Source organism: Vombatus ursinus, unplaced genomic scaffold, assembly GCF_900497805.2.
Source record: "Vombatus ursinus unplaced genomic scaffold, bare-nosed wombat genome assembly UNPS02008961.1, whole genome shotgun sequence".
Classification (NCBI taxonomy): Eukaryota; Metazoa; Chordata; class Mammalia; order Diprotodontia; family Vombatidae; genus Vombatus; species Vombatus ursinus.
In genome coordinates, this window is record NW_020948739.1 from 4,818,136 (window position 1) to 4,838,321 (window position 20,186).

Genomic DNA, 20,186 nt, shown 5'->3' on the forward strand with positions numbered 1-20,186 from the left:
TCTGTTTCATCATCCTGGGGAAGATTATCTACGTCTTAATTGAAGAATTTTCTCTTCTAGGAAGTTATATGCAAGAATGCAGGAAAATTCAATAAAAGACATCTGGATAATTGAATTTCTTTTTCCTTTTTTTCGTTTTTCAGGCTATGTGCAGAGCTTGATTAGACGAGTTGTAAACAATGTCAATATTGTTATAAATAATCTCATATTAAAATATGTGGAGGATGATATTGTTCTTTCAGTCAACATTACATCTGCAGAGTGCTATACAGTAGATGAATTTTGGGATCGAGCATTCATGGACATTTCTGGTGAGTAAACTTCAATAGCTGTTTTCCTTTTTGTGTAAAAATTGTAGCATTTTAATTTTTAAAATATAATTTATCAGTTAATGGCCATTTGTCAAGCACCTGCTGTGTGCAGGAGCACTGTTCTAGATGTTGGGAGAGATGTAAAATTTGCATATGAGATAGCTTTTTCATTTTCTGTTCTTTCCCATCTGTCCTCTGAGTATCTCAAAGGTGATCTATATTTATTTGTTAATTGGTGATTTTAAAGGTAAAATACATTGTCAGTTTAATTCCATAAGTTCTGTAACTGAGTAATAGGAGTGACTCATCTGGTTGTATCCTAATGGAGGCAAAGGGGTGTGTGTGTGTGTGTGTGCGTGCATATGTGTAAAATTAAATAATGAATCATCTTGAAGCCTCTTCTTAGGTGTTATTTTTCTATACCTTAAATTTTTACATTTTTCAAACTAAAGCCATTTTGAATTCATTTGAATTTCTTCTCTTTCCACTCCTTCCATTATTCTAGGAAAGGTGCTAACAAACATTGAAATGCCCCAAAAGATTAAGATATAGGTGTAGATGTAGGAAAACAAAACAAAACTGGATAATATAGGAACTGAATAATCAGTCATTCATTATTTGAAAAGTCAGGAGTTACAGGGTAATTTCCTGACACCAGCAGCACTTACTTTGGTCCATTTAGTTTAATCATATGACCTCTTAGTGTCTCGGTTTTATCATATGTAAAATGGAGATAATAGTATCACTTATACAAATCACATTTTAAAGATTCCTGAATGACACATGTCAAAGTGCTTTCAGGATCATAAAACAATATGATACTTATTAGTCATTGTTTGGTAATGAATAAAGTACTGGATATTGAATTGGGAGATGGGTTGAAATCTGAAGTCTAATATTTAATAACTGTGATCATGAGAGTCATATATTTTAGATCCTTAGTTTCCTTATCTATAAAATAGGAATAATACCTAGCATTTACCTCAGATGCTTGTTCTGAAGCTTGAAAGAGGTGATATATGGAAAATGCTTTGCAAATTTCGGAGTGCTATATAACTGTTGCTAGAGGAACGACTAAAAGGACTTTGGTGCAATTCTAGCTGTTGGATACTCCACACACAAAAAAGGTCTAGGGTTAAAGCTTTTTGTTATATTTTTACGGGGAAAAAGTTTGGATTCTTATTGGTTATTTAGTATTCAAACATTGAAAAGTAGTGATTTTCAATAAAGAGGAGAAAACACAGAAAATCTCTCAAGATTTCTTCTACTTCTAGTTCTTTTATTATATTCCCTATCTTTGAGTACATTTACAAAATTTGTAAATTTCAGAATAGTATTAGTTTATATATTCTTTTTTATCTCTTCTTGTGTATATCTATTGAATGAGATGTAGAATATATGTGTAAGTATGTGGTAAGGATCACCAATAAAATAGGCATGATCCCATACATATGTGTAAGTCCTTGGTTTCATCACCAACTTTAATTCTTTTTGGATTTTGAAATGTTAGAAGATTGCCTGAGTTCTTTACCACTCTTATGGGGATGAAAACCTTGTACCTTGACTGAGTGGACTAGGATACTTTAGCTATTGAAATAAAACCAGTGAGAGGAACTAGAGTTAAAATAATCTCCATATTTTTGTCTTTAATTTGTGATTTTGAATTACTTATCAAAGTTACCATTTTCCTTTCTAAAAATGCTTTATTCGGGGCAGCTAGTGGCGCAGTGAATAGAGCTCCAGCCTTGGAGTCAGGAGGACCCGAGTTCAAATCTGGCCTCAGACACTTGACACTTACTAGCTATGTGACCCTGGGCAAGTCATTTAACCCCATTTGCCTCATCTAAAAAAATGCTTTATTCTATAATTAACTTTAGCTTAAAAATGTTTTCCTTTTTTCTTTTTAGCAACTGACCTGGTACTGCGGAAGGTTATAAATTTTTCTGACTGCACAGTTTGTCTTGATAAGAGGAATGCTAGTGGTAAAATTGAGTTTTACCAGGATCCTTTGCTGTACAAATGTTCCTTCAGAACTCGACTTCATTTTACTTATGATAACCTGAATTCCAAGATGCCGTCAGTTATTAAAGTAGGTGCCACAAATAGTGCCTTTTTTTTTTTAAACTTCAGTAGTCAAGTGTTGCATGTCTTTGTCTGGCTTTCTTATTTTTTTAGCTTATAACCATACATTTTTTACTTTCTAGTTTTTAAGAAAAGCATTTCAGTAGTTACCTTTCTACATTTTATTTCTTTTGAAAAACATAGTTACTTTGGTTAGTTTTGACTTGGCCTATGTCCATATAAATATATAAATTTGAATAGTTATACAATCATTTAAAATTGAGATAATGGTGAGTTTCTCTTGGACAGGTGATACATTATGTCTTAATATATGCTTTTTGAGTGATTATTCTTTCACTCCAAAATTCCAGTGATCCAGGTTGGTATTTACCAGATAACACATTTGTACAGGTGTTTCTAATGACATCTGAGGAGTTTCTGCTTCAAGTCCTTTTTTTAAAAAAGTGGCATGAATTGCTTTTCATATTTTGTAGCACCAGTTAAAGATAGCAGCCTAATTACTGATTGAGAGAATCAATTCAAAGACATTTATTTAGTAAGTGCTTACTATATGGCAAGCATCATGCTAAATGCTGAAGATAAAAATAGAAAGCCAAAACAAATCCTTGCACACACCTTGATTGATGGAGATAACATTAAAGGATGGTGAACCACAGGACAGATGGTAGGGCCTAAAAGGCCTCAGGGCAGGGCTGGGGATGATGACATTTTGTTACTTTTCATAACATTTTGATTGTTTTAAAATTTGATAAAAATAAATTAAAATAGACAGGAGAAATTTCACAGTTCAAGTCAAATCAACAACCATTTATTAAGTGCTTGTTATGTGCCAGACCTGAGCTAAGCACTAGGGACTCAAAGAAGACAAAAAGCAGTCCCTACTCTCAAGGAGCTCATAGTCTAATGGAAGAGATAATATGTAAACAATTATGTGCAAAAAAGACATGTACAAGATGCCAAAACTATTCCTCTTCTTTACATAAGAGATGAGTCTTGTATGTGTTCCCCTTCATGTTCTGGCCAAACTATGCTATTTGGTGATTCCTGTACATGGCATTGCATCTTTCCTATCTTTGCTCTTGCATAGATTGTCCCCAAATTCTGATAGACATTCTGTTACCCCAGCTTCATGGACTTCCTAGCTTCCTAGCTTCTTTCAGACATTTAGCTTAAATGTCACCTCCTGCAGGAAGACTATCTTGGTCCTTTCAGTTTCTAGTCCCCTTTCTCAGAAACTACTTTGTATTTAATTTTATGTGTACTTGTGTCATTTATTTTCCCTCTCTTGTGCCCTGTTTCAGTGCGGGGGATCCCCCCGCTCCCCGCCCCTATTCCACTATACCATGTGGCCTTCTTTGAAGATAGGAAGGAATTCATATTTATGTTTGAATTCATAGTGCCTGACAAAAGCAGTAGGTGTTTAATAAATGGTTAGTGAATTGTATTGCATCTCCTAAGGCAGCTCATTCTACTTTTGGAGAATTCCAGTTTTAAAGAAGTTTTTACTTATATTAAATCTAAATTTTCCTCTTTGTAGCTTCCACCCATTGTTTCTAGCTTTGCTCTATGGGACCAAGCAGAACCTGACTTACAGCTGCTTCAAAGCCTGTCACTTTCCCCTTTCTTCCTTTCTCCCTTTCTTCTTTTCTCTAGGCCATGTATCCCTATTTCCTTCACTTGACCCTCATAGGGCATGATCTTGAGGTCACTCATCATGCTGGTCACCATTCTCTGCGTGCTCTCCAGCTTAATAGTCTTCTGGTTTGAATGTGTTAATCAGAACCAGATACAATGTTGGATATTGTTTGGGCGTAGTAGAGTACTACGATACTATTACCTCCTTAGCTCTGGACACTGTTTTTCTTAAGGCAGCCTAAGAAACCATTAGCTTTTTGTCTGCCACATCGCACTGATCTATTTTGCCTTTATAATGCGCTAATGTTAAAATGACTATTGATATGTATATTACACTTAAAGCTTTGTAAGCACTTTTCCTACATCGTTTTATTTGATCTTCATAATTATCTGCATTTTCTAGATGAGGAAACTGAGACAAACAGGTTAAGTGTCTTGCTCAGGATCACATAGCTAGTAAGTGTTTGGGTTGGGTTTTGAACCCAGCTCTCTTTGATTCTCAGTCTAGTACTCAATCCATTATGATGTCACTAAAACCCTTATTTTTCAGGCAATGACCTTTGACAGCATTTAGAACTATTACTTTACACAGTGTCTGTATGTCCTTTAAACATGTGCTGTGAACCTAAAAGCCTAAAATCCTCTTGGTAACTTAAAGTTGATATTTTTTAATTTGGCAAAAAAATTTGGTTAGAAGTTTGAGATCTTATATGTCGAGTTTTAACATGAAGTGAACTTTTACTGCTAATTACTAGCTTCTCACAAGAAAAGTTATTTAATGGAAATGCTTACATAGACTGACCCATAGTATTGAAGGGCATGGATGTTATAATAATAATAATGAGTTTTACATTATGTTTTATTATATAAGAAAGTTTTTAATGAATCTTGGATAACCACAAATCATATGGCAGAGTATATGGAATAGCATTAACATAACTAAGTTTACATTTATATATGAGACCCTCCTGTTTTTCTGGGTTGGTGGTCAGTCATTTAAAATTTTAATTTAGTTTTTTTGTTTTTTTGCTTTGTATGGCAATCATTTCTTTAAAGTCCTTAATTTTTTCATAATATTAGTTTTGGAAATAATTTATGTGGGTAAATTTAATCTTAATGTAGTAAGATTATCCTTAAAAACCATTCCCTGTCTATCCTAGCCTCTAATATATGTACTCTCAATTTAAAGATAGACTGGTAAGTAGAATTGGAGTAGGTAAAAGCAAATCAAAGAGGTCTTTTAAAAATGAATCTAGATACTGGAGCAATTCTGTGTTAGCAAAAAACTTACTTTGATTCAGATGTTCAGTGCAGATTTAATTAGCCACCTGAGAATGTGGATGAAACAGGGAAATTGTTAGCTATTGTTCCAGCAGGCATGTAAATCAGGTCATTTGTGTTCTTGTGACATTTTATTTCCATATTTATACTTAGTAACCATTGGGGGCAGAGCATGCACTTTTATTCTTTTTGTATCAGCCAGCTTTGTACATCAGTGTCACTTGTCTCCTTTTCATTTAGATGAGCTCAGGTTCATCTGAAATCAAGTCAAGTCAATAGACTTTCACTGAAAGATCTTTAAAGACACAGAATGGCTGTGTTGGTTTAGATTTCATTGTTGTACCTCTTGTAGTCCCAGAGCTAGGGTTATCAGAAGGCATGATTGTCGTCTTTGTTGAAGACTCTAAAGCCTTGAGATTGTTCACTATAGCTCTGTTATATGTTTTTCTAACCCCTTTGTGCATTTTTATCTTCAGCATATTCATCTTATGGGTAATAAATTCTCCAGATTTTGGATGCTTTGTGTGAGATAATACTTCCTTTCATCTGTCCTAAATTTAACTTTGTCCAAGTTCAAGAAATGGCTTCTAGTTCCAGAGTACTGTTATTGGGTAAAATATCCATTTTCACTCTATTCAGGCTTTTTGTGATTTTATATACTTCATAGCTTGTCTTATCCGTGGTTGTTCCAAGCTAAGGAGCCCTAATCTTTCTAATCTGAATGAGTTTATTCACCCTTTGTCATTTTTATTTGGCAGCCATATCTCCTCAGATTCAGTTATAAAAACTAAATTACAGTGGCCAGGTGCTTATACATGTTGGTTTCTTATTATAATAGGATAATGTTTTCTGTTGTTTTCAGTAAGTACTTTCTTGATGTTATGTGACATTTTGATGACATTTTTGTTCCCTGAGTACATCAAGTCAACTTCTTTAGGTAGTAGTAATAATAATAACAAACACTTAACATATATAGCACTACTATCTGCCAGGCACTGTGCTAAGTACTTTACAAATATGATCTCATTTGATCTTACAACAACCCTGGGAGATAGGTACTAATGTTATGTCCATTTTACTGATGAGGAAACTGAGGCAAAGAGAGGTACAGTGCCTTGCTCAGGGTCACATAGCTAGTAAGTGTTTGAGGCTTGAGATGAACTTAGATCTTCCTGACTCTAGGCCCAGGACTTGTACCTACTGCATCACCAGCTGCTTCTAATTGACATTGACTGTTGGATTTGACTGCTCAAGTCCTGATGCTTCCCTACTAGATGTGTGAATTTTAGCTAAGCACTTAACCTCTCTGCGCCTCAGTTATTCTGTATATAAAATGCATATAACAAACCTGTTCTACCCAATTTTTAAAGTTGTTTTAAAGACCAAATACCGTAAGGTACATGAAATTACTTTTAGAAAATAAAACAATATGAGATGATTAGGTATTGTGGGTTAGTAGGTAGAATGGAGGATTGGGTGTTAGAAGACTTGAGTTTGAATTTTGCCTTACACAGTCAGCAGCTGCCCTCTGAACCTTATTTTTCTTATCTCTAATAAATAATAGCACCTGTCTCACAGGGTTATTGTAAGGATCAAATGAATTCATCAAAAGCACATTGCAACTTATATTTAAATATTATATGTTTATAATGCTCTGTAAATATCAGCTATTATTATTAGTATCTCTGGCTCTTCATTTCTTCATCTTGAAATTAAGTATTGTTATGAGGATCAAATAAAATAATGTTCATAAAACACTTTGCAAACTTTTAAGCCCTATAGAAACCTCAATTGTTGTTAGTAGATATTGTAACTAACACCATATCATTATCATCATCCCTGTATTTAAGGAACTTAAAGTCTATTATGGGAGATAAGACATCTGTGTATAGAAATATGAGATAGATGCTACAAGTTTGAACATAGTAATTACTCTAAAAATAGTGGTAGGGAAGTTTCCTGGTATTAAAGAAGAAGTGATTTCTAAGCTTGTCAAGAAAGGAAATTTTCACAGTAAAGGTGTTATTTGAAGTAAACCTTTTAATGGTGTATAGAAATTAATTGTCAAATTTGCAAGGAAGAATATTCCAGGCAATAGGAATATTAAAGATATGGAGGTTCGGAAATTGCTGTCAATAATTTTGGGATCATATAATAATAGATTTAGAATTGCAAAGAATCACAGAGATCGCCTCTTGAGCTTAACTTTAAAGAAGACCAAGAGGTTTAGTGACTTCAAGATCACTCAGTAAGTATCTGAGCTAGGATGTGAACCCAGGTCATCTGACTCCAAATCCAGTATTCTTTCCCCTACATCATTTGCCTTTTCTTCTTTGCTTCAGTAATATATGTTGCTGTGTTGTTGTTGAATTTTTTTTTTCCCCTTCATTCATTGAATTCTGTTGTAGGGTTTGTTGTGTGCAGGTTTGGTTTAAAAAACCTAATGTATGACCAGTGGTTCTTTTTTTTTATTCTTTTTTTTTACACTCTGCTCATGTGAGATGTTTTTGACTTTGAATCTGTTTATAGAATTTGTTGTAATTTGTATCTGTTGGCTTTTTTTGCAATTGATTGCTCATTTTTGATCTCTTTGTGGTAGTCACTTCCTTTTAGCACACAGACATTTTGTATCTACATCTTTGAAATTGGAAGGAAACTCTTGTTGGAAGTAGAATGTAGCTCATTTCCACTGCAATGTCTAGTTCCCCAAAGCTTCTGGATGTTTAATTATTAAGTGCCTTCCATGTGTATGGACTTGTGCTGGGGGAGGTATAAAGTTTAGATAGGGTATAATCCCTCCCCTCATGGAGGTTGCCTTTTGGTTGGGCTGAATTACTCTAGTGCAAAATATTGCATAGTAAGCACATTAGAAAGATGGTAAGGTAAGACCTCCAGGTATGATCTGGAGGAAGATCCAAAGGAAACAGGAGAGATGACATAGGAGGAGATTCAGGAGAGAGTAGTGCCCTGAAAACCTGGAAAAGAGAGTATCATGGAGAAGAGGGAGATCATTAGTGTTAAAGACTACAGAGAGGTCAAGGAGCGTGAAGATTGAGAAAAGACTGTTGTATTTGACAGTTAAGAGATCATCAGTAACTTTGGAGAGAGCAGTTTCAGTGAAATGATAAGATCTGAAACTAGAAGCTTCTTACAAAAAAGAGAGTGTGAGGAGAAAAGGTAGAGGCATCTATTATAGACAGCCTTTTCAAGAAGTTTAGCTGCAAGGGGCAGAAAAGATACAGGAAGACAGCAGAATGGAAGGATCAAGCAAGGGTTTTTGGAGATGGGGGAGACATGGGAATGTTTATAGAAAATAGGGAATGAGCCAGTAGACAGGGAGAGATTGAAAGTAAGTGATAAACAGGGGAGACAGAGGAGGGCAGTCTGTTAGAAGAGATGGGATGGAATGGGATTGCTTGTGCAGGTAGAGGGGTTAGCCTTGGTATGGAGTAAGGCCATTTCTCCATGTGAAACAGGAGTGAAGGAGGAGATAGTAGTAGAAGACATGTGAGTGATAGGAGGTGAGGAAGAGGGGAAAAGAGGAAGTTCATTGTAAATGGCTATACTTTTTTCTGTAAAATATGAGACAGGGTTTTCAGCCAAGAGTGGGATGACGAGGAGCCATGGAGGGTTTGAGGAGGGATGAAAAGGTTTGGAAGAGTTGCTGTGGAGAGTGGAATAATGAGTTGATAGGGGAGGTATACTGGGATTGCCTAACAGCAGTCAGAGCCCAGTTGAACTTGTATAACATAAATATTGTGGACCCAGTCAGAATGGTTGTGTGATTTTGTCCACCTTTGTTCAGCAGCATGTGTATAGGAGCAAAAGTGGCAGTGGATGGTGGGAGTGATGTAAGCCTGAGAGTTGGTAGGGTGCAACTGGTAATATTAGAGGGCCAGGGACTCAAGAGAAGACAACAGTGTAGAGTTGAACTGGTTCACCAAGGGGTCAAGATAGAGAGAACACAGAGAGAGTGGCTTGTGCAGGGCAGATGGCCCAGGAGAAAATTGAGGGGTCAAAGGATTGAAGGTTATGGGGTAGATGAATAGTAGGGTTTTTTTTAAGGGAATGCAGAGGGAGAGGTCAAAAGTCAATAGATTATGATTGATTGAGGAGATTTTGGAATTTTTGAACATGGAAATGGTACGTTTGTGGGTGATGGCAAGATCAAAGAAAGATATGACCATTCTTGTGGTTGAGATGGGGTGAAGTAGTAGGTCTTTGGAAGTGAGGCGGTTGAAGAATTGAGTAGTTAGGGTATTGGAAAGAGTCAGTAGGTATGTTGAAATTCATTAGTATGAGGACAGAAGTTGGAGTTGAAAGGAAAATTATTAGCCAGGTGTAGAACTCACTGAGAAAGGAGAGTGACCTGGGGATCTGTAGAGAACAGCCTCCAGGATTTTGATTGGGTAGTAGATATGAATAGCATGAACCTCAAAGGAAGAGAGGTTAATGAGTGAAGGAGGAAGGAGTAGAACCTAAAAGTGATAGTAGGGAGAAGAAGTGTTATTGTTGTTGTTATACCCAACAACAGTTTTTCAGTCCCTAGCTGGATGACCATAAGGGATGCATAACTTAGATCAATTCTACTTTTGGATAAGTTCACTTGTTAGGAAAATTTTCCCTGTATGGAACCTATTTGTCTCTTTAACTTCTAACCATCTTTTCTAGCTCTGCCCTTGGGTCAAATTAAATCTAGTTCGTGTTTCACGTAAAGTTTTCTCTACTTGTAGACCATCCTTATTATCTGCCTGAGAGAAGGGGAAAGGAGGAGAGGATTTTAGGTGCGGTGGAAGGTGAAATAAAGAAATACTCTTCAAATGGCCAGCAGTCTTCTCAGTAAATTAAGGCTAGAACATCTTCTGGGTGGTTCAGAGGTAGAGACTGAATGATTGAAGTCTCAATCAGAAATGTATTAGCAGAGGAATCTCTAACTTGAGGGAGCTTAGGAGCATGGCGAAGTTACTGTCATAGGATTTTTAAGCATGTGTACAAGAAGTTGAAATTCAGGATGTTTAATTCTCTTCCCTTTTGAAGTTGTTTCCTTCTTCATTTATTCCTTTTAAAATTTTATGATTTTTGTCTTAAAATTAAGTGTCCATTGCTCTTTCTTCCCCATGTTTTATAGATACTTCAGCAGATAGTAGAAATATATATGTATATAATTTTTTTTTTTGAGAATCAGACCTTTAATGTTTAGCTAGTTTCATTTCCAACATTTCCATTGATATTCTTTTTTCCTTAAGGATTTATTTTTTGGCAACTTTATATCCATCTTGTTGGCAATTCATCCTCTTTCTTTCCTGTCATTGATCGATATTAGATAATAATATTTAGCTTATGTTTAAAACTATTAATTATTCAAGTTACTTCTGAAAACATTCTGGAAGGTATACTTCATTTGGTTTTCCATTTTTGAGACTAATGTATTTTATTATTCAGTGTTTCCACAGCTGTGATTTTAGTATTTTCTTTGCTTACGTATGTCTTTAGGATATGTACATATTCTTTATGGAACAAAACTATCAATGGCAGTCATATAAAAATTTTGCTAAGATGACATCATGAGACATTTTCTGTCCCAAATTTTACAAGGAATGTTTCCATTTATTGCTGAATACTGACATAATTACTTATAACATAGTAAATCAAGTATTTCGGTTACAGGATATATGTAATTTCTTAAGTTTTCATTTGCATGTACATAGTTTTCCATCTAAAACTCATTGCTCCTGAAAAAAAATAATTAGTTTGATTTCAGTGAGATTAAGGTCTATGCTCTGTATGGTTTTTTTTGTAATTCAAGAATTATGATGTGAAATTTATGCATATTTTCTGTTAAAAATACATTCCCTCTAAACATGTTTTCCATTATTTTCTTGTTCTTTTTACTCAGATTCATACCCTTGTCGAGAGTTTGAAGCTTTCCATCACAGATCAACAACTCCCAATGTTTATTCGTATAATGCAGCTAGGTGTTGCTCTTTATTATGGAGAAATAGGAAGTTTTAAAGATGGAGAAACAGAGGATCTCAGCTGTCATACTAAAGATTTATTAGGAAGTATTTCAGGTAAGTTTAATCATTACAGAAAAAAATAAAGACAAGACAATTTATGTTTTTTCAAATTTCTTTCACCAATGGGAAATTTGCAAAAACATAATTAAAGGTAATTTTTGTTATTCTGTGATATTTTGGAAGGATTTTCATTGATTGGTCATTGGTAATATTATAGATTTTTTTCTTTGAAAGTTGCTTTAGTATTATTAATAAAAATTGAATACTACTTGTGACCAAAATGTGCATTTTAAAGAAGTTAGGACAACAGAATTGGAAAATTTCTGTGTTCCAGTTAGAGAGTAGTAAACTGGGAATAATTTAGATTTTGATAGTCTAGACTTTGATGTAGCATATGGTGACCAGAAGTCCTGTATTTTAAAGCTTTTCAAGTTATTAAACGTATTGTCCCTGTGTCCTCAGGCATTTTTTGGGAACAGAAAATAATCTCTGTTCAAGTGTAAGATTAGAAATAGGAAATGTCTACCTCCTTCCTCAAGGATGATTTATAAATTGATATATCAGTATAGCTATATCTATCTATATCTAATTTGGGCAGTATTTTCCTGCTGTCAACTAAGGATGTAAACAGTATATACTTTGCCTGTAATCTATATATAAGAGCTATAATCTTGCTGAGCCAAGATAATATTCTCAAGAACATTGTATTTTCATGTGATTTGCTGAGTCATCTGTTTTTATAGTTCTTCAGTATTTCAGAAAGCATTTTTGAGCAGAAATATTTTCAAGTCAATAACAAGCATTTGCTAAATGCTTACTATGTGTTAGGCACTGTGCTAATTTCTAGGGATATAAAGAAAGGCAAAAAGGAGTCCATAAAGCACTATGTACAAACAAGATGTATACAGGTTTAATTTGAGATAATCTCATAAGGAAAGCACTAAAGTTAAGGAGTACTGGGAAAGACTTCTTGCAGAAAGTGGAACTTGAGCTGAAGTTTGAAGGAAGCCAGGAAAGCAAGGAGAAGATGAGAATGGAGAGAGTTCCACGCATGGTAAGACATTCAGTGAAATGCCTGGAGACAAGAGATGTGATGTTGTATTCCAAGACCAGGAAGGCAGCCAGTGTCACTGTACTGCAGAGTATGTGGAGGAGAAGTAAGGTATGAAAGGACTAGCCAAATAAAGCATTTTATCTTGGAGGCAATAAGTAGCCACTAGAGTTAATTTAAGTATAGGGTTTTTATTTACAAATGTGGATATTCAAACAGAACTTACAGTTTTAACTTTGGTGGAAGAATTGTTGGAATTCCGTTTTTTGCCTCTTATAAAATTTATAAGTAGAAATTAGCCCTTCAGAAGATAAAAAATTATTTGACTGATTTGGGACTATGAAAATGATGTCCCAAATCAGGATAGTTATTAAATACTCACTTTTATTTTGCTCTTAAACTGTTACACATAAAATGCTTTCCATGGCCATTTTCAGGGTTGTTTATTTCTGTCAAAGGCATCACCATTTTTTAAACCTCCCAAGTTCATTACCTCAGTGTTATTTCTATCTCTGTCTGCAAAACGCACTCATACTCCTCCCTGGCTGTGATTCCCCTGGTCCAGTGCTTGCCTCATCTGTGACTGACAGCTGTGTAGTTTGGCTTCCTTTGGTTGTTCTTCATGTACTTCAGAACTAATCAATCAGTCAGTCAGTCAACTAGCATTTATTAAGCACTTAATAAATGCCTGATGCTGTCCTAGGTGCTGGAGATTATGATACTGAAAGTGCCTGTGACATAGTAGGCATTTAATAAATGCTTAGTGATCAACTGACTGAAACAATTCTTGTTCTCAAAGTGTTTACATTCTGTCAAGAGAAATAGTGTATATACATAAGTATATCTAGAACAAATATATGTAGAATAAGATGAAATAAATATAGGATGTGAACAGGGTGTTCCAAAAGGCTTAATGCAGATTTAGGTTTTAGTAGCTATAACTAAATAACTAGAGTATGGCATTGGAGTATGAAAGCTTAAAACTGCACTAAGACTTTTGGAACACCTTGTGTAAGGTAGATAGTGAGGGCGAATGCTAGGCATTTGAGGGATTCATCATGCAGTAGTTGGTGCTACTTCTTAAAGAAAGTGAAAGATTCTATAAAGTGAGTGTGAGGGAGGAGTATATTCCTTTTTTGGAATAAGGCCAATAAAAAGGCACAAAGGTGGAAGATTGAGTACCTTGTGTGAAGAACAGCAAGAAGGCTGATCAGTTTGATTTTATGGTAGAGTGCAAGAGGGAAAGTAATATATGATGAGACTGGAAAGATTGACTGGGGCTATCTTGTGAAAGGCTTTAAAACTTTTAAAAACAAAGAGGAGATTGTATTTGATCCTAGATGCAATAGAGAGCAATTAGAGTTTATTAAGTAGGGTTCTGACGTGCTCAGATATGTGTTTAAGGAAAATCACTCTGGCTTCTGTGTGGAGGATTGATTGGAGTGGAGAGGGACTAGATACAGAGAGACCAATTAGAAGGCCATCATAGTAGTCCACAGGATGGGTGATGGAGACCTAAACTAGGTTGGTGGCTCTGTGTGTTGAGAGAAGAGGTTAGATCTGAGAGATATTGTGGAGGTAAAAATGGCTAAATATGTATATTAAGCCAGAACAAGGGGATAAGGATAACACTGAGGTAATGAACTTGGGAGGTTTAAAAAATGGTGATGCCTTTGACAGAAATAGGGAATTTTCAGCCTGTTGACTAAAGAACAGATTTGATTTGTAAGTCAAATTCTTGTACAGTAGTGGATAACCTGAGCAGATTCAGGTTTCAAAGACACAGCTATTTATTTATCCCTCTAATGTGCAGGAAACATTAGCTTTAAGAATAGAATTGAAAGGAATGATTTTTGTAGTTATACATCTTTATTGTTGCTCAGTGTTTGGTATTGCATTTTTTTCCCTAGCAAATAATAATGATAATGATAGCTAACATTTCTATTTCAAATATTACCTCATTTGATCTTCACAACAGCCTTGGGAGGTATCTGCTATTACAGTTAAGGAAACTGAGACAAATAGAGGTTGTGTGTTGCTCTGGTCACACAGCTAATAAGATTCTGAGGCCAGATTTAATTTCTTGACTTCAGGTTTAGAGTTCTATCCATTGCAACTTGTTGCCTGAGTAGTATAACATAACTCTCTATTCTTGATGTGTTATTCTTCTCTCTACCATGAAATAAATAGTACTCCCTGGAAGTGTCTAAACATTATTCAGAACTACCACATGAAATATATTCTTAGATTATCTATGTTCACCTGTCCAAATAAATTAAAACTTTAAATATAATTTATCAATTATGCTTGATATGTATTTCCCCCACATGAATTTCTGTGTCTAATTTATTACCCAGGAGCTGAAGATGAGAAAAATTGTGCTGTTTTAGAGTTTGTAATATTTCACTATGCAATACCAGTAAAATAGAAACCAAATGAAATTTTGGTTGTATCAACACCACTAAATTCAAATTGGTTTCTGATATTAGTTGTGGTAGGAGTTATGTAACATTTTGTAACAAAGTCTAGGGAAGGAGAATATGATTCTGACCTTGTCTTGAGATATTTTCCTCACTTTATGCTTAGTTTTAGCTTTACGTTCAAAACATATATAATGCATTGGCATGTATGACTTTTGATAGATATGTTAAACATTAGTTGTTTGCTAACATCCTGGTATTCATAACAGTAAGAGAGTAATAAGGTCTACAAAGGAGGGCTAACCTTGCCCATCAATGGAGTTGCCTAATCTCTTTATTTTATGTGTTCTGTAAATGTTGTCAATGAGACAAATGAAATCTTGTTTTTTTCAATTGTGTTCTACATATACGGCCATCTAAATATCTTCCTACCTATTCCCATCTAAATATCTTCCTACCTATTCCTAACTACCCTACAGCAGCAAGGATTCTGTTCTATTGTATTGTACTGTACTATACTATACTATTCTAACATCATGTTGAGATTCCAACTGGAGGCAACTTGACCTTTACTGAGCATCATATATCAAAGGCACTTCCAACACAGTACTGAAATGGGGACTCTAAATGTCTAAATAGCTACCGGATTTTTACAAAGATAATATTCTTCTCCAGAGCTGACATATTAATAACTCACATTTGAGGCAGCTAGGTGGCATGGTGGATAATGTTGAATTTGGACTCCAGAAAATGTGAATCTGTCTTTATTTGTGTAAAGAATACTTTGTAATTGTATTCATATAATTCCTGTGTTTGTCTTGGCAGGTCAACTCTCAAATATGTGACACTATCTATAGGCATTTTAAATGGAATTTCTCTTTATATCTCTTCCTGCTCAATTTTGTTGGTAATATACAGAAATGCTGATGATGTGCATGGGTTTATTTTATATCCTCCAACTTTACAATTGTTTCACTTCTTTTCTTAGTTGACTCTCTGGTTCTCTAAGTAAGCTGTCATATCATCTGTAAAGAGTGATAGTTTTGTTTCCTCTTTCCCTACACATGTATCTTCCATTCCTTTTTCTCATCTTGTTGCTATAGCTAGTGTTTCTTGTACTGAATTGAATAATAATGGCAATAATGAACATCCTTGTTTTATCCTTGATCTTATTGGACATTTTTCCAGCTTATCTCCATTACAGATAATTCTGTCTCCTGGTTTCAGATAGATACTACTTTTGTTTTAAGGAAAGCTTTGTTTATTTCTAAGCTTTTTAGTGTTTTGGCTTTTTTTTTAAACAGAAATAGGTGTTGTATTTTGTTAAAAAGCTTTTTCTTCATCTATTGAAATATTCTTATGTTTGTTGCTTTTGTTGTTAATGTGGTCATTTATGTGTATAGTTTTCTAATATTGAACCAGCCCTGCATTTCTAGTATAAATCTAGCTTGCTCATCATTTTTTTTGGTGTACTTCTGAATTCTCCTTGCTAATATTTTATTTAAAATTTTTATATCAATATTCATTAGGGAAATTGGTGTATGGTTTTTGTTCTCTGTTTTCACTCTTCCTGGTTTAGTTATCAGCACTATTTTTGAGTCTTAGATAGAATTCAGTTGCATTCTTTCATTATTTTTTCACACAGTTTATATTGTATTGGAAATAAGTGGTTTTTAAATGTTTGGTAGAATTCACTTGTAAATTCATCTGATCCTGTGTTTTTGTTTTTCCTTTTGAGAGTTCATTTATCCCTTGTTCAATTTCTTTCTCCAAAACAGAGATATATAAGTACTTTATTTCCTGTTCTTTTTATCTGGGCAATTTATATTTTTGTTAATGCTCATCTGTTTAATTTAGATTGTCAGTTTTATTGGCGCATAGTTGGAAGAAATAGCTTCTTATTATAATTGCTTTTATTGTTTCTTGATTGTGAAGTCATCTTTTTCATTTTTGATACTGGTAATTTGTTTTTCTTTTTAAAAATCAAATTTGATAATGGAATTTTTTTCTTTTAGTTTTGTTAACTTTTTTGATTTTCAGGATTTCTATATTGATGTTTAACTGAGAATTTTTAACTTGTTGGCTTTCTAGTTTTTTAAGTTACATGCCCAATTCATTCATCTCTTCTCTCTTTTATTGATTAAAGTGTTTAGAGATACAGATTTTTCCTTAATTATTGCTTTCTGACCAAATACCCCAAATTTTGTTATATTGTCTCAATGTTGTCATTACATTTAATGAAATTATTTTGTTTCCAATTAATTTTTGATCTTTGTTCTAAGGATCGTTTAGTGAATGCAACTTTTCTTTCTTTGTCAGTAGAAGATGTAGTCAATATTTCTGCTTTTCTGCATTTTTTTTCTTGGTGACTTTTCATGTTTTAATATATGATCAGTTTTTATGAAGATGTCATGCACAGCTAAGAGGCAGATATGCTCCTTTCTTTTCCCATTTAGTATTCTCCAGAGGTCTGTCATATCCAGCTTTTCTAAAATTCTTTTCAGGTACTTTATTTCTTTTTTATTTTTTGGTTAGATTTTTCTAGGTCTGAGAATAGTAAATTGACCTCCTTCCACTATTGTAGTTTTACTGCTTCTCACTATAACTCATTTCACTTTTCCTTAAGAGTTTAGGTGGTGGGCCATTTGGTACATATTTGTTTAGTATTAGTATTAATTCATTGTGTGTGGTACTTTTTAGCAAAACATAGTTTCCCTCTTTATATTTTAAATTAGGTTTATTTTTGCTTTTGACCTGTCTGAGATCATAATTGCTGTCCCTCCCTTTTTACTTCAGCTGAAGCATAATAGATTTTGCTCCAGAACCTTATTTTAACTCTGTGTGTATCTTTCTGTTTCAAGTATGTTTCTTGTAAACCATATACTGTTGGATTCTGATTTCTAATTCATTCTGCTATCTTTTTGGTTTTATAGGTGATTTCATCTCATTTACATTCACAGTTATGACTGCATATAATGTATCTCTCCCTCTCCTCCCCCCATCCTTTTCTCTTATACTTTTCCTTCTTTTTGTTTCCTGCCCCTCTTCAGGAGTTTATTTTCCTTATTAATCTATGCTTTCTATAGCCCTTTCCCTTTTCTTTTAACTCCTTACTCTTCTGTTTTCCTGTTGGGTATGATGTAGTTTTGTACCCAACTCTGTGTGTGTATGTGTATGTGTCTGTGTATATGTATGTGTATTCTTCCCTCCTTTGACCAGTTCAGATGTGATTGAGGTTCAAGTGTGACCTATTCCCTTACATCCCTATTGGCATCAAATTTTTTGAGCCTGCAGGTTAGTGGCCTTTTGCCTGCCTGGAATATGGGCACAATTTCTCACAAGGAAATCACCAGGCAGCCCTCTGTTGTGACCATGCCCCAAATGCCCCTTTATTTGCCCTGACTGTGGCAAGTGCTTTAGGCACAGGTCCTACCAGGCAGCCCATCACCACATCCATATAGGTGAGAGGCCCTATGCCTTTCTGGACTGCGGCAAGACCTTCAGCCATAAGTCCAACCAGGTGATCCACCAGTGCATTCATACAGGTGAGCAGCCTTATGATCGCCCTGATTGTGAGAAGCATTTCAGTTAGAAATCCAACCTCATCACACACCACAGGAGCCATAGTTGAGAGGGGCAATTCATCTTTGCCACCTGTTGTGAGAGCTTCAGTCATGAGCAAAAGCTCCTGACCCATCAGAAGAAGCATGTGGCCTGAGCTGGTGGGAGTGGGAGAACAGAGAAGGGGAGACAAACTTTGGGGGTAGGCAAAGATAAGGGACACAGGTGTCATGATGGAGAAGGGATCGAGGATGTTGGTCATGGTGATGCTGTAATGGATGAGAGGCTTCTAGTGGAAACTGGTTGGGACCCTGAAGAGAGGACTGGGTTCTTTTGCCCCAGTAGGCCTGTTAGAGGTTCCCAGGTACCCCAAACTGTTCCCACCTCACTGGAAGTTCTGCTTCTCTTTATGCCCTGTGGGGAAGAAATATTTGACTCTTCTGAGTATAGAATAAGAAAGATATACTTTGAGTAGTTTCTAGAAAATACTTTAGGATTACATCAAATGTATGTGCCCAGAGCTCCATCCTATTAAATTAATAGCAAGGGACAGGAGAGTTTATCAGAAAGATATTTAAATAACTTAAGGCCATTACTTGCTAGGTGATCTCACCAACTTGGGTTTAGTTATCTTCTTTTGTGAATGATTCCTAGATCTGTACATCTAGCCCTAGTTTCAGTTGCTTGTTACCAACTATCTTGTGGACATCTCAGATTGGATGTTTGTAGATCTCAAATTCAACATATCCAGAACAGAAATCCTTCCCCCCAAACTCTCCCTTCTTTTCAACTTCCCTGAAACTGTTGAGGACACCACTAACCTCCCAGTCTCACAGACTTGCATCCTTGGTTTGATTCTCATCTGTTCACTTTTACTTATTCAAGGTAATCAGTCCATTGCCAAATTTTTTTCTGTTTCTGCTTTTGTATCTCCTCCCTTGATTATCTTCCCTCCTTCACACAGCTTCCATGGTCTCAATTATTATGTCTGTGTAGATGAACTTGCAACTTGGATGTGATGAGGCCCAGGTTCATTAAAGAAGGTCTGACTATATTATCCTCCACTTAGTACCTCCTTGTTCATCCTGGTTCACATATAAAGTCTTCTTTTTGGCATTTAAAATTTATAATTTGGATCCTGCCTAGGAGGCAGCAGGGTGGATAGGATGCGCAGTAGATGGCACTGGAGTCAGGAAGCCTTGAATTCAAATTGAGCCACAGACACTTAGTAGCTGTGTGACTCTAGGCAAGTCATTTAGCCTTTCTCTGCATCAGTTTCTTCAACTGTAAAATGGGGCTAATACTAGCACCTACTTCACAGGGTTGTTGTGAGGATCAAAATAGATATTTGTAAAGCACTTAGTAGAGTGCATCACACATAGTAGATGCTCTGTGATCCGATACATGGCTTACTTTCTGTTCCTTGAATATGACCTTCCTGGTCTTTTCTATTTGTATTCCTAATGCTTAGTATAGTGCTTAGGAAGTGCATAGTAAGCACTTAATAAATGCTTCATTTGTTTATTCATTTAGTCATTCATCTCTTATCCATGTGTCTTTCCACTGTCTATTCCCCATGCCTGGAATCCCTTTTCTTAACACTTCTAGCCCTTGATTTTTCTGACCTCTTTCAAAACTCAGCTCAAATACCTTCAGTAGAAGGTGTTTCCTGGTCTTTCCAGGTCTTACCTTCCCTTCTGAGAGTGGCTTCTCTATCTGCTTTTATCTGGTTTGTACCTACTTGTCTTCGTTAGACTGTAAACTGTTTGTGGGTAGGAATTGTTTTTTGCCTTTCTCTTTATGTCTAGAATATAGTAGTGCTTGGCAC

The 20,186-nt window shown here is 35.3% G+C and overlaps 1 protein-coding gene across 5 annotated transcripts in view; it reads left to right on the top strand.

Annotated features, from left to right (window-relative positions):
• VPS13B (vacuolar protein sorting 13 homolog B) overlaps positions 1 to 20,186 on the top strand; it is a 1,004,773-nt gene that overhangs the window by 78,049 nt on the left and 906,538 nt on the right. For all 5 annotated transcript variants that reach the window (XM_027849971.1, XM_027849973.1, XM_027849974.1 and 2 more), the window contains exons 5-7: positions 144 to 311; positions 2,219 to 2,400; positions 11,206 to 11,380. In XM_027849971.1, the coding sequence (XP_027705772.1) occupies positions 144 to 311; positions 2,219 to 2,400; positions 11,206 to 11,380 (525 nt within the window). The remainder of the gene's footprint in view (positions 1 to 143; positions 312 to 2,218; positions 2,401 to 11,205; positions 11,381 to 20,186) is intronic.